General features: G+C 35.3%; 1 protein-coding gene across 38 annotated transcripts in view; it reads right to left on the bottom strand.

Moving 5' to 3' along the window:
* The window catches only part of RIMS2 (regulating synaptic membrane exocytosis 2), a 447198-nt gene that overhangs the window by 85682 nt on the left and 348228 nt on the right, over positions 1-13288 (bottom strand). For 15 of the 38 annotated variants that reach the window (XM_053972036.1, XM_053972077.1, XM_053972012.1 and 12 more), the window contains one exon: positions 6453-6553. The exons of 21 other annotated variants lie outside the window; for them this stretch is intronic. In XM_053972036.1, the coding sequence (XP_053828011.1) occupies positions 6453-6553 (101 nt within the window). Of the gene's footprint in view, positions 1-6452; positions 6554-11891; positions 11928-13288 lie in introns of all 38 variants that reach the window. 2 more of the 38 variants (XM_053972011.1, XM_053972006.1) reach the window with 1 other exon arrangement.

Below are 13288 nucleotides of genomic sequence, written 5' to 3'. Positions count from 1 at the left end.
GATATATATATATATGTGCTTATTAAAACTTTTTCTCCTTGAAAATACTTGCTCTTTGCAAGAGAATATTTAACTCACTGCTATAAAACACAAGACTGTGTTGCAGTTAGAATTTGAGCTTTTTTAATGGAAACCCAATTCTCTGCAATCGAAAAGCCCTTTTTTCCCCTAGTAGATTCCTATAACTAATGAAAATTCAGAGCCAAAATAGAATGATAGTTTTATTTTTTTACATTCTGAGCATTTTTTTCTCTTTGAAATTCACTGTAAAATTATAAGGTACTTCAATAACATTCCATAATGTATTTAACCTCTTCTTTCTAAACACGATTACCAATAGAAGCTTACAAAAAATCTAAGAAAATGTGACAACAGAAAGTACCTGTCGACAGCTAAAGACAGCATCAATCTCCTTTCTGACGTTTAAATTTCATCCACAATCATCATATGTGAATGCAGTATTTTTGTTAACCACAGTATTACATTTAAAAATACCCTAAATTTCTGATGGAGACATGGATACTCAAGACTAAAAAAATAAATCAAAAAATTATCAAAGGCAAAATAAAGTAAAAGAGTGCTTAAATTTAATGAAAAATAAAAATGACAGCAACAGAAGTATTTTCTAAGTGTTTTCACACCTTTTAATGAAGAAAAAAATACTAGAAATCATAGCAACCCACATCTATATTCAAAGTCAATAAATGAATTCTAACACATCAGCAAAATACAGTTTGATAAAAATAGAAATTAAAGAAGAGGTATTTTCTACATTACCATGTATATAGAGGTCAATTCTAGAATTCTGAATTTATTTCATCTTGATATATTTTTAAGTCTTATAATTGAGCTTTAAATCCTCTCACTTATAGGAACCAGAACTTCCATTTTAGCAATTTATTAAAAAAAAAATCTCATATTAAAAATACAATTAAATACTTGATTGAAAATATAAATGCTACTAGCACTATGGGCTAGAGAGACTCTCTGCCACTGACCAGCAAAATTCATTACATATCACACACACATGAGTGATGGATTAGATGACCTGAGCACTCACAGGCTGTTGGCAGTGACAGGACCTGTCCTTCCAGATCAGCTGGTGGAGCTACCAAGTTTCTGGCCCAAACTACAATACTCATTAGTCCATAGGAAAGTACAAAAGCCATGGAACAGGCAATAAGTAAAATGTTTCCTCACCTGGGAAGTTCTCAGTTGGTTTAATTGGTGTTTGGTTTATTTTCCAAAGGCAAGAGCTTATTGGTGCGGAGGTGGGCAATGGGAAGATGCAGGGAACTACACAGTAACCCTACCCAATTCTACTGGTAAGGCCCTTATCTGTATGGGCATTCTACAGATATTTACTGCACTGAATATTATCTGTGTTATCTTATCTGTGTTAGTCTTTGCTTTCTTAATTATTCTAAAGCACAGCTCCATTCAATTTATTTTGTTTCTCTAAGTTTTATCCAGATATTTAAAATTTTAAAATTTAAACTGGTATGTTAAAAAGAAGCATATACAAAACAATTTATGAACTGTTTTGAGGGCATATGGATATCTAAATAGCTTCCATTTTGTATTTAGTATTTTGGATATTTTTAATTGCATCCTTAACAGCACCAGTGGTAAGAAACAATTTTAGATCAAAGAGGTATATTCGTAGTTATTGTAAATTATCAAATTATTACTGGGAATCTCATGATCCTCCAAGAACTCTAAAACAGTTGTCAATATAAAATTAATATAAATCAAATACAGCTTATATGCAGCCAAATATCAAAGTTCCCAACATCCCTTTAATTGAATGTTTGTTTAACTCCCTTCTCCACAAGGGTTTCAAGAAGAAAGGTGGCAAGTGCTTTTGCTAGCACTCTTTGCTGTTCTGTGTACTGCTCTGCTTTGATTTTAAAGGAGGAGAAAAAGGGATTCCCAAAACACCATTACATGAAATCTTTCAATCAACAGCAAAGGTCAAAGGATTCCATATGTAGCTGTACCCATGGCACAACTACTTACTGCAGGTTTCAGAGGGAAAAGGCAACTCTTGGCAGCACTTCTGCACTTTACAAGACCTTACAATTAAGATCTGCTTCTGAGTCATTCAAATTCAGCCTCTTCCACCTCCAGATCTTACCTTTTTCACATTCTCTCACACAGAAATCCCCTAAGGTTGCACTTGATTCACTGCTGAATCAAAGTGTCTCATTCTGAAGAACTGCAGCTGTTCTGTGTCTGCATGCCGTATCTACACTACTCAAAAAGCTAAACACATGTTTGATTCTTCCACAGTTTAATTTGTCTTGGTCTTGTTATCAGGCTAGAAGATCACAAACTAGCATACTAGTATGCCTTATAGTGCTATTCTCCTACACCAAACACAGAGAATTATGCTTGTATCTAAAACTTGAATTGTGGTTATTGATTATCAAGAAATGCAGCTTTACATACATCTGATGATGCAGAAAGTTTCAGTCTTATAATCAATATTAAAGATGGAGTTAGGAAATCCTCTTTGATGTTCTGTATTGTTCTGTATTTGATGTAGTTTTTTCTACATTTGGCTAAATAAGCTTGTTCAGCAAAAAAGTCAGTTTTATCTGCTCTTTTACCTCTTTTATCCCGACTTTATTCCTTGTTGCTCTAACATAGTCTATTGCTAATTACTACATTACTGACTATTACTAATTGCTATATTATGTAACTGGATTTCTCTGCCTTTTTGTAGGTCATTAATTTTTTCCCTGATAAAACAAATAAAATGAGTCTCAAGATACTTAGAGGTTTAAATGTGTGTCAGCTAGTTGTCAGTCTCTGTTTTACCTTTGTTCCTAAAGAAAGCCATAGTTTTTCACTGCTGCAACTCCTACATAAGTCCAGCTCCCTTTAGTTTGACATCAGTGACCAGACTTCTCGGTAGTGGCTAACATTAGCCTGAGTTAATGGAATTCTCACTTGGTTTCACACTGATTGCAAACATTTCTAGGGTACTTTATACCGGAAGTATCTTCTCTTTTTTTTTCTCAGTTACAACAAAGCTTTTTAACTCTCTTCAGCTGATCCACTGTGCATGTTCTAGTCATGGGGCAATGAGAGAGTAATGACAGGATTTCTCACACCCTTCATCCTCAATTTGTCAGAGGGAATTCCTGTATCTGAGCACTGGTGGGAATGGCCAGGGGAAGATGCTGCTCACCAAACATAACACTACCAAGTTGTTTGCCAGAATGGTGGGAGTAAGAAAACAGGAAGCAAGGAAGAGAGGTTCAGAGAGGTTTGATGAGGTAGTTTGGGAAGTGACTCCAAAGGGCAGTTCTACAAAATGTGAACTGTGTAAGTCCAGCATGTGGCTTGCTCAGCTCCCATCTTGGCCCTTCCCTCTTCACAGTACATCTGGCTTAACAATTTAGAACTGGGAAGCTTAGCTCTTATGCAAAACAATAAGCTAGTCACAGAAAAATTCTTGAGGGAAATTACACAAATCAGGTTGGTGTTGCAGAGGCACAGTACGGTAAATGGCTCATTTTGCCTCTGGTGGAACATTCTTGTGCTACTGAGCATTTTTTCTTTATTTCCATAATTCAGGTTTTCCAGTATGTCAGCATCTACCAGCACTGCAATTCAGACTTTAGTATATATCCTATTTAGTACAAATTTACTAGTACCCAATAAGCAGAAATAAATAGTTGTTCCAATACCAGAAATTAATTTACCTAATCCTTAGCTCCTACAACGTTTTTCTCGCATCTGCTTAGCTGGAAACATTTATATGAAAGTTAATATATTACTTGCTTTCCATATGTCTGTCCTTAAACCACACTTTGGCAGTTTCTGAAGGAAGTTATTTAAGGAAATGTCTTTTGCACCCTACTAAACTAATATATACAAAATATTATGGAAGCAGAATAATTATTGTTCCAAAAATAATGAGGCATGTTTAAGAATAATGGAAATACAATCTTTATCAATCATGAGGAAAAAATATAAGGGAGAATCAATTTCATATTTCAGCAGCTTCTAAGAACACTGAGGTCTGGAATTAAACTTTTCCCACAAACTTCTTAATGTATGACTGTGCACCACAGAAGAGTATGTACCTTCCTCTAAAGCCTCTAGTACTGACTTTCAGAGGTAGAACAAAGCTAGAGACATATAATACAGGATGCCTATTTTAATGTTTCAATATTTAACAGCACTTCTATTTTTATAGCTTTTGCCTTATCAGCAAGGAAAGATATTGGATATTTTTTCTTAAGTTAAAGCAATCAAGAGGGACATAAAGATGCTGTTGACCAGTTGACTTCTATTTAAAGAAAGAAAGAAAAAAGGTAAAAGAAAATTCTATGTGCTGGCTTTTCTGAATGTGGCTTCATGCCTAATTAATGGTATTTTTCTCAGGCATGGCACTCATGAGTGCTAGCTTGTGCCAGTTGAGAAGTGTAAAAAAATCGAAGTCACTGTACACTGTACCGACCATTACAGTCAGCATTCAACATACATGTTTCGGTTCATGATTCCAAAAGAATTTTTGTAGAAACCAGGTAGATAAATTTTACTTACTCATTTTCTGTCTCTAGATAATATAGGAATTTAATTAAGAGGAACTGAAGCACTGGTAGTAAAAAAGTGAAGTCAGAACTCTCATATGGCTTATGAGATTTATGGTTCTCACATGGCTTTGAAACTACACAATTTTAAGAATTCATGTTGAATTACTACATATATGTGAATATACCGTGTCTAGTTTCATAGGCTCGTTGATAGAATAAATAACTCACTTTCAAGTAGTGAAACTACACTTAAGCAGAAGAAGAAATTAACTGTTTATTTCTGGAGACATTGTTTGATGTGTGCAATAAATAAACCACCATATTCATAAAATAATTCCATTAATAACTTTCCTCTTTAATACATTCCAATAATACTGAAGGCAAAATTTTAATTAAAAAGATAAAAGATGTAGAGTGATGCCCAATAATATGGTGTAGGTGAAATGGAAAAACAAGGGTAGTAAATACTTCCTTAGGTAGTCATGTTCTATCTCACTCCTTTACATGAGAACCAATTTAATCTGCACCAGTCCTGCTTCTGACTCAAATTTCAGTTAAGCATTGAGGGAGCAGGAAAATCAGCAGATTAAGTCTGGTTATACATACAATACATAAAGTCATATTTTTGTGGTACATACAATCACAACACTTACGATAAGGTCCACTCACAGTATTACGCTCATCTCTTAAAGGTAACACCTTTCAAAGCCGACAATATAGAAATACTTTCCATAAGTGTCAAAATAAAAGAAACAGCTAAACACAACAGTATCCAAGTCCCTCTTACATGTTAATAAACATTCCTATGCCTTGCGCAGTTAAAACTACATTTGCAAAATACCCAAATAACCATGCAGCACATCCACAGAGTTTTAAAGTATCTTAAGCCATTTTCACCATCTTGGTTTTGTCAATTCTATTTTCATTAATAGGGCTTTCCATTTGGAAATGGACTTTGCTATAGCACTTCTATTTTCCCACACTGAAATTTATATTCTAGAAAGTAATTATGTGAAGTGTATTAGTCTACATTATCTGGAAAACAAATAATTAAATATAATAATAATTAATAATTAGAAAATTATTGTTTATTTGCATTCAAATACTAAATGTCTCCTTTTACAGTAGCTTTGCCAATCCTGGGAGCAAGGAAAAACAACTGGGAAATAAAAGTCTAAACCAGATATCTTTTCCTTAGCCAAATTTTATAGGTCAGAAGTCTCGTGTTTTCCACTTAAAATGCGACCCCAATTAATGAAGTCTTTTAGAGGACACTAAATTATTTTTGTATAATAGAAATTTAAATTGAAAATATCTTGATTACTTTAATTAACATACTCTATATGACATGACCCTGTTCCAGATAGCAGGAAATTTTGGATAGTATATTTAAGGTTATACTACTACATAGATATTCAGATTCTTGGCAATCTGCCACAGCTAGGGTAAAAGCTTTTGTTAGTGTATAAAATACTTTTCCAAGTGCTAAAAAGCCACTATTAAACTAAGTAACACTGTATCTTCAAGTTTTCAATGGATCAAGATAACTCTCTGTTCAACTATATGAAAGCCATGAACAAGTTTCAATAGCTCTCGTGCCATCCATCACTCAATAAGCATCTTTTTTCTGACTCTTTGAGTTTTTAAATCGTGGCACTATTGTTCATTCTGATAGACAATTACACTGCTTCTTTCATTTGCTTCAACTTATCCTTCTTAAATTTTAATAATCAACAACACTGTGTGTTACGACTTTTGCTGCACATTTCCAGAATTTTATTATAGACATACAAGCAGCTTTTACTGAAGAAACAACCTGGCACTCATCTATTACTTTCTAATAGGATGTTGGATATTTCAGTTTAGCATATTTTGTTGCTTTTCAAAACAAAACTCCCTTGCCTTAGAATGATAATCTTGTTCCAGCCTGGAATCTGATCCTGCTACCTGTTTGTACTTGTTCATTTTCATTTGGCGACTCCTTTCTTCTACATCCAGTGCACCTGTTAAGTTAAAAACAGAAGGAAAAAAAAGAAAATAAATACACAAGCAGTCATCATTTCCAAGGTTAAAATTATGCTCATGGATGTTTTAACAGAAAGAGATGAAATTTTATTTACTTAAATTCCGTGCATGTAATTTTAGTTCCTGAATTATGATTTTGCAGAAAACCAAAAAGTTGTAACAGGAGGAAAAGAGCAGATAACTATTTCAGCAGAATCTTAATAAGTGTTGTATTATCTACACAATTCAAATGAAGCCAACTTTATGAAAAGAACTCAATATAAATGAAACACATTGTTTCCATGGAATATAATTTTACTATTTTAAGAATATTCAAGAGAAATTGAGTCTTTTATTTAATAAGCAGGAATGTAAAGATAGCCTGCTTATTTTGGGTAGAGATTCTGGTTCTGCATTTATTATAATCTGACATATCAAATTAATAATCAAGTAACAGCCTAGGACTAGCAGACCTTCCATTTACTATTTGAGTATATTCTTAGTATGCTCAAAAAATCAAAGAGCTACTAAAGGAATCTTAAAGAGCCACCCAGTGGCATCACTGTATTACATTCTAATGAAACACAGCTTCAAGAACAATTCCAGGAGTCACTTGTCTTGGATAACATATGTGATTAGCTTTAGTCAGGGATGGGGTCTCACTACGTGACTCAAGCAGTAGGCTGGTTTCAACAAACTGGTATTGTACCACAATTTACAAGGTAAAATAATAAGGAAGTGCCAAAGCTGAGGTGGAAGACTGAGAAATAGAAAAATGAGAGGAAGACAACAGCTCAGAAGAGATTTTCAAACAAAATGTAATTAGCTATGATACACACATAAGTATGATTCTTTTTCACTTTAACCTGGTATAAGTCAAGAATAAATCATTATCCACCGAATGCTAAAAAGCATTCATTTTGAATAACATTTGTCTTAAAATATCCATCATTTTAATGCAAAAGTTGTCTAGGGTAAAAATTTCAGAATCCCACTAATCATAAACAGAAGTTTCTGTATATTGTAAGTATTGAGCAATATGGACTGCATTTATGGAACTGAGATGGGAATATTAGATTCCAGTGTACTACAGAAACCTGGTTTAAACTCTAAACCTCAGTTGTAAGTCATGATCTAACAGCAAAGTGGGGCTTGGCACAGAACCTGGGCCTCTCAGCTTTGTGTTTCCTTTCTTGAGAACAATAGGGGTAGTGGCACATACTAGGAGAACTGCCAGGTAGATGTGGCACTTCATAGGAAATCTGGAAGGAGAAGAGGTAAAAGGAAGTGGGAATGCAAAAACACTAAGCTGTTCTGTTCTCTATAAACACTCTGACTTCTAGTTTTTGTATTCTGACTCTCTATCTTTACCCCCTACAACAACATGAAAGACTTCATCAAAAAATCTAAAAGAAATTAAAATTAAGAAAAAATAATGAGAAAGAATAAATGGCATCTTATAGGGAGAAATAAAATGAAAAAGAGAGCAGCAGATGAAAATTTCTAAAATAAAATACAGGGTTTTTTTCCTATCATAATTTTCCTCAACCGTTATAGAACCCATAGCAGTGTTTGTCAATTTATCATTAAGATGAAGTGAATTTTTTAGGATCTAGTTTTAAAAGCTCTATTCTTTTTCTCTTGAAAACAAAAAGTTACACTGGAAGATATTTTCTGTTTTCAATGACAGAAGTAACACATGCTTTTTTTTAAGTAAAATACTCCAGCCTCCTCTCAAAGAAAGAAATCATCTTTTGCTGAAATCAAAATCTTCTTGTCATTTTTCAGTAATGTAAGCAAGGAGACATTTTTCACAAAAAGGGACATTTTTTCAATTTTTCTTATGTTTTATTATGAAATCATGGCGTGTTTCCTTGTCTCCAGACATTCTGCCAAATTTTAGGAAAGTGCAAGTGAAGATATAACAATTCCTGAGCATAAATTAGAAACTCCAGAATTACTTGAGAAAATATTCATTCTTATCTATGATCAGTTGGCAAAGTGAAAATTAGATTTCCACAAATCCAATCACCAATGATATGTACAATATATGTCATTCAAAAGGGGAGCAGAAGATATAAGGCCTTGGTGTGAGTCCTCTGCAACAAAACAAGCAAAATTTGTAGCTTATTTTTTCTCAAGAGAAAAACAAGACAGAAAAATGTTGGAAAAAAAATTATTCAATTCCCATCAAATCTTATTAAAGGAAAATCTAACTTCCTTTGTATTTTTGAAACTGTCTTTAACAAGTAAGTGAATTCAGTTATGAACAAAAGGAGGAAAACCCAAGGGCAGTGGATAGTTCATAATGCAGAAGAAAGCTCTGGCTCTACTATGCATAGAACTGACATGCAGAGAATGCAGGGTTACTGTGTGCCCCGGGCTGAGCTCACTGTAACTCCAGCCAGATGCAGCTGTGACCTGCACGGCAGCAGGAAAGGCTGGAGAGTGTCATGGCACTTCCTATTTCCGTGCCCAGCATGAAAACGTCGCACTGAGTGGTGGGAATGCAGGGCTATCGTCACCTCCACTTCTGGCAAAATTTCTGCTTAGCTCACACCTATGTGGGAGGGTTTAGCAGAAGAAGAAAATATTTCTAGAAAGTTCAGTAACCATCTGGGTGCATTAAAGCTTCAGCTTTTAACAGGAGTTTGGACACCAAACACCAGTCCTACCCTAAGGACTCCACTGCAGTCAGGAGCTGTTCATGGAGCTTGTGTCAACAAACCAGAACTAACCTGAATCTAATCATTAGTTATCAACAGTGGTTAAAATTAGGAGCATAAGCTTTCACACACCTGAATCACTCAAGGGCTGACTGAGCCCTTGTGTTACTAGATCCTGAGCTGGAGCCCAGTACAACACATTTTCAGGACTATAAAGACTGGCACTAGAAAAGTTAAAGCTGCTTCCGATATACTGAAGTACTGCGACAATGCATCAAAGTGTATGCAACCAAATTTTGGCCAGGTAAAATGCGTTCATTTCTTCATGAACATCCTTCCAGAATTTTGCTTATAAACAGTAGTTGTGCGTCCAACAGAAATATCCAATGAGACACTCAAATTCCAGCCATATGAACACAAAAATTTAAGACTGAAGGGAAGAACAAAGCCTGGTGCTGCTCACCAGTTATAACTGGGGTCATTGGACTGTAGGCAACATTCTGGAGTTTTGGTTATTTTGAAGTCTCTAGCATTAAAAACCCATGGCCTGAAGGTTAGTTCAGTGGGGTTTTCATGGGCACAAGGCAATTCCTGGCTGACAGAGAGACAAGTGCTGATTCATTACCAGCTATTCCCCATATTTTCAGAAGAGAATGTGCTGAGGAAAAGTAATATAACTACAGAGCAAAGACTTCTGAAATGCCAGAGTAAGCACAGAAGTACTGTGCAGTGCAGCCCTGTAACCTCAGATCCACAAGGACTGCAGTGAGATACTGTTGTGCCGGATCTTAGCTCTAGTGACTACAATAAATTAAACCTCGGGCCACATGAATTTGATGCTTGTTTTTATCTATGGAAATGTAACCACTAGACAATGAACTATAATTTCAAATTTAGCTATAGGATATTTTGTGACAAAAGTAGAGAAATTTCTCAAGACACAGACAAAAGGCTGCCTGGAGGCTATGGGAATAAATCAGAAGAGAAGACCCCAGATGCTGCAAACAGGATTGCGCGAGCAGGAGTGCAATCAGAAAATGAAGCCACCTATAGAGACTACAAAATCCAGTAACAAGCAACAGGCAGGGCCCCTAATAAGAGGCACTCAGCTTGTGTGGATATTCTCTGTTCAGTCAGAGAGAAAAAGAGAGGGTTTTCCTAACCAGGCGAGAGCCTGGGAAGCAGTTGGGAAAGAATGTAAATAATTCTCTAATCTATCTTGTTGTTCACATTGTTTATAGATAGGTTCTGCCACCGTGCATCATTCACTGCACACCAATGGTGTGACATGTTTTTACTCTAAGACCAATGAAATCAATCTGCACGATGTTCTCTATATATAGAGCGGTACATTTGAAATAAATCAGAGCTCATTCTCTTTGTCTTCTAACTTGGAGTCCTTTCGTTCTCGTCCTGCTCAACAGTGACAAGCTTGAACTGGAACTACTATTGCCTATTAAACATAATAGAAAAAGGAACTCTGCTTGATTCTTTTATTGAAGTGGAAGCTAGGGATAAGCGCTATTGAGGTAAGATCCACATAATTCCTACCATGGTCTAGGTGGTGGCTGTATAATTCCATTCCTACAACAGGACTCAGGACGGGCACTAAAATCACTGCTTCAGCTTAAATAAAAAACATTATTTTCATGTTTTAATTTGAAATAAGCTAAGATGAAACAAGATAAGATTCAGCTACTTCACCACTAAAGTGAAGGGCTGTAATGAGTGATTTGGTTAATACCTAACTTTTCCTAACCCCTGAGCTGCTCACTGAGTCACAGTATTACAAGGAGATAAGCAATCACTGAATTCAGCCTAGAGCCAAAGACTGTTATTTGCTCTTCAGGTCAAATACTGGCTACTCTCTAGGGTAAGACTCTCCAGCTGATAGTCTGTGATCCACACCTCTAGAGACAAAAGGGACAACAAACGGGCCTTATCATCCAGCTCAGTCTAAGGCAAACCTATCTGGTTAACAATAAAAATCAAACTAGCTGAGACCTCTGCTCTTTCATTCTTTCTTTCATTGTCTTCTCCAGTGAGACTTACTAAACCATTCTAGTTCCTAGAGATGGTGGTGATGGAGATCCTATAGCAGGATCTGAGTTTGGAAGAGGAGTTTGCTGTACAGTGAGACTTCTGTGGCACAAAGAGTTAAAGGAAATCTGGTATGGAAGAAGAGTGGAGTTTCTCTTATGACATTAGAACAGATTTAGTTTTGAATACATATGGACAAAAGGGATAGAAAATTTGGGAGGCACAGCCACTAAGGCATGGGGAAAAAACTTATGATGAGGGGACTAAAGTCTGATAAAGACTGATATTTTGGAAATCAGAAGCCTCTAATAGAGCAGAAGAATGTGTGCAGGTGAGCACGCTCTGTGTCTGGAGAGGGGAGGACAGAACAGAGGTCTTAAAGTGTATATCTGCATTTAGCTGATTCTCGTCGCTTTCTTACCATTTCTCACCCTTATTTGACACCCTTAAAATAGCAAAGGAAATACATTTGGAAAAGCCCTTTCTTAGGTTCCATTTCCTAGTGTCTATTTTGAAATCTGCAAAATACATCAAAATTGCACTCCAACTCTTTGCTACATATTTGCTCAAACATGATGGATCAAAGAATATAAGGGAAGAACACAAAAATATTTTTAGTAAGTCACCCTACCTGTATCCCCATTCTCTGGATCTGTTTTCTTTTCTTCTACAAACAAATGAAAGCAATATGTAAAGCAAAAAGAGGGGGAGAGAAAAAAAAATGCAGAAATAATAATAAAAGTAATATAAAAATGCATTGAAAAGGAAAACATTAACAAAACTCACCAAATTAATATAACATAAAGAATTTAGTCAACCAACCAAGTATGGTGCTCTAAATCTAGAGGCATATTCACTGCATGCTAGTGCATACATGTGTGTACTGTTATTGAACATTTACTGAAGGGAACCCATGGATATTTTGTGCACTTCCAGAATCATTAACATACTCAAGAAAAAGAGAGCAAGGCAGGTGTCAGGTAGAGTTACTTTCCAGTTTCCTTAATCAGGATGACACAAAAATAGAAATTAAAAAAAAATTGCTTGTGCTGTAGGTTTTATGCAGTGCACACACAAGATACAGTCTAATGGTTCAGGCATAAAAATTGAATGTGTCAGAATGGGTTTTGGCAATTACTTTAAATCTTCATTGGTTTAATCAATTCTCATAGCTTCTACAGGTTAAAAGGTTTAATAATGATATTACTGTAACTTGTCTTAGAGTTAAAAATTATGAAGAACAAAAGACATTACAATCAATACTCAGAAACCCAGTTCATGCACATAAACTCAGTGGACTGATGCCAACTCTGAATATATATCAAAGGTTGTAACTGGCTCAGGGCATTCATCTGTCACAAAGAAATGAAAATACATTGGATCCCTATCAAATAATTTGGCAGCCCATAAATTATCTGAAATCCAGTTTTGGTAAATAATGTGAAAGAATTTTAAGTCAAATGAAATTTACCTTAATTAGAAATACATTAACTTTGAAATAGGTTCTGTTTCCTTTTAAAACTATATTAAATGCAATTAAACAATACCATGAATATGGAGCAACAGCCCCCAAGCCACACACCAAAAATACTATGCATTACTAGAACTAAATATTTTTCCAGTTATTAGCTATTGATGATTACTCAAAAGATTATGATCTAATTTACAGTACACAGACTGAAGAAGAAAACAAGGGTTGTTGTATTTTAAGGAAATATCATTTTGTAGGTGGGTATCAAAGCAGAGGATGAAGTCAAATTGAGAGAGAAATCATACTCAAGCAAGGTAGAATCCTAAGAAGGAAAAATGGGTTCCTACAGAGAGCATAAGTAATATACTACACTTCAATAGGATCTGGCTTCCTATTACATGTGGGATCAAGATTATTGTTCTGTTGGCAATTTCTAGTGGAAGTATTAGGCAAATAAATGGGAAAAAGATATGGCAGGTCATAAGCCTACACTTTCAGCAATCTTCTTGGAACTTCTCCCATTCCCTGACCTTTCCTGCCCCACACTCTACACCATT

Source organism: Vidua macroura, chromosome 1 (assembly GCF_024509145.1).
Source record: "Vidua macroura isolate BioBank_ID:100142 chromosome 1, ASM2450914v1, whole genome shotgun sequence".
Classification (NCBI taxonomy): domain Eukaryota; kingdom Metazoa; phylum Chordata; class Aves; order Passeriformes; family Viduidae; genus Vidua; species Vidua macroura.
Note: the sequence above shows the minus strand (reverse complement) of the source record. Positions and strands in the feature narration are given on the sequence as shown.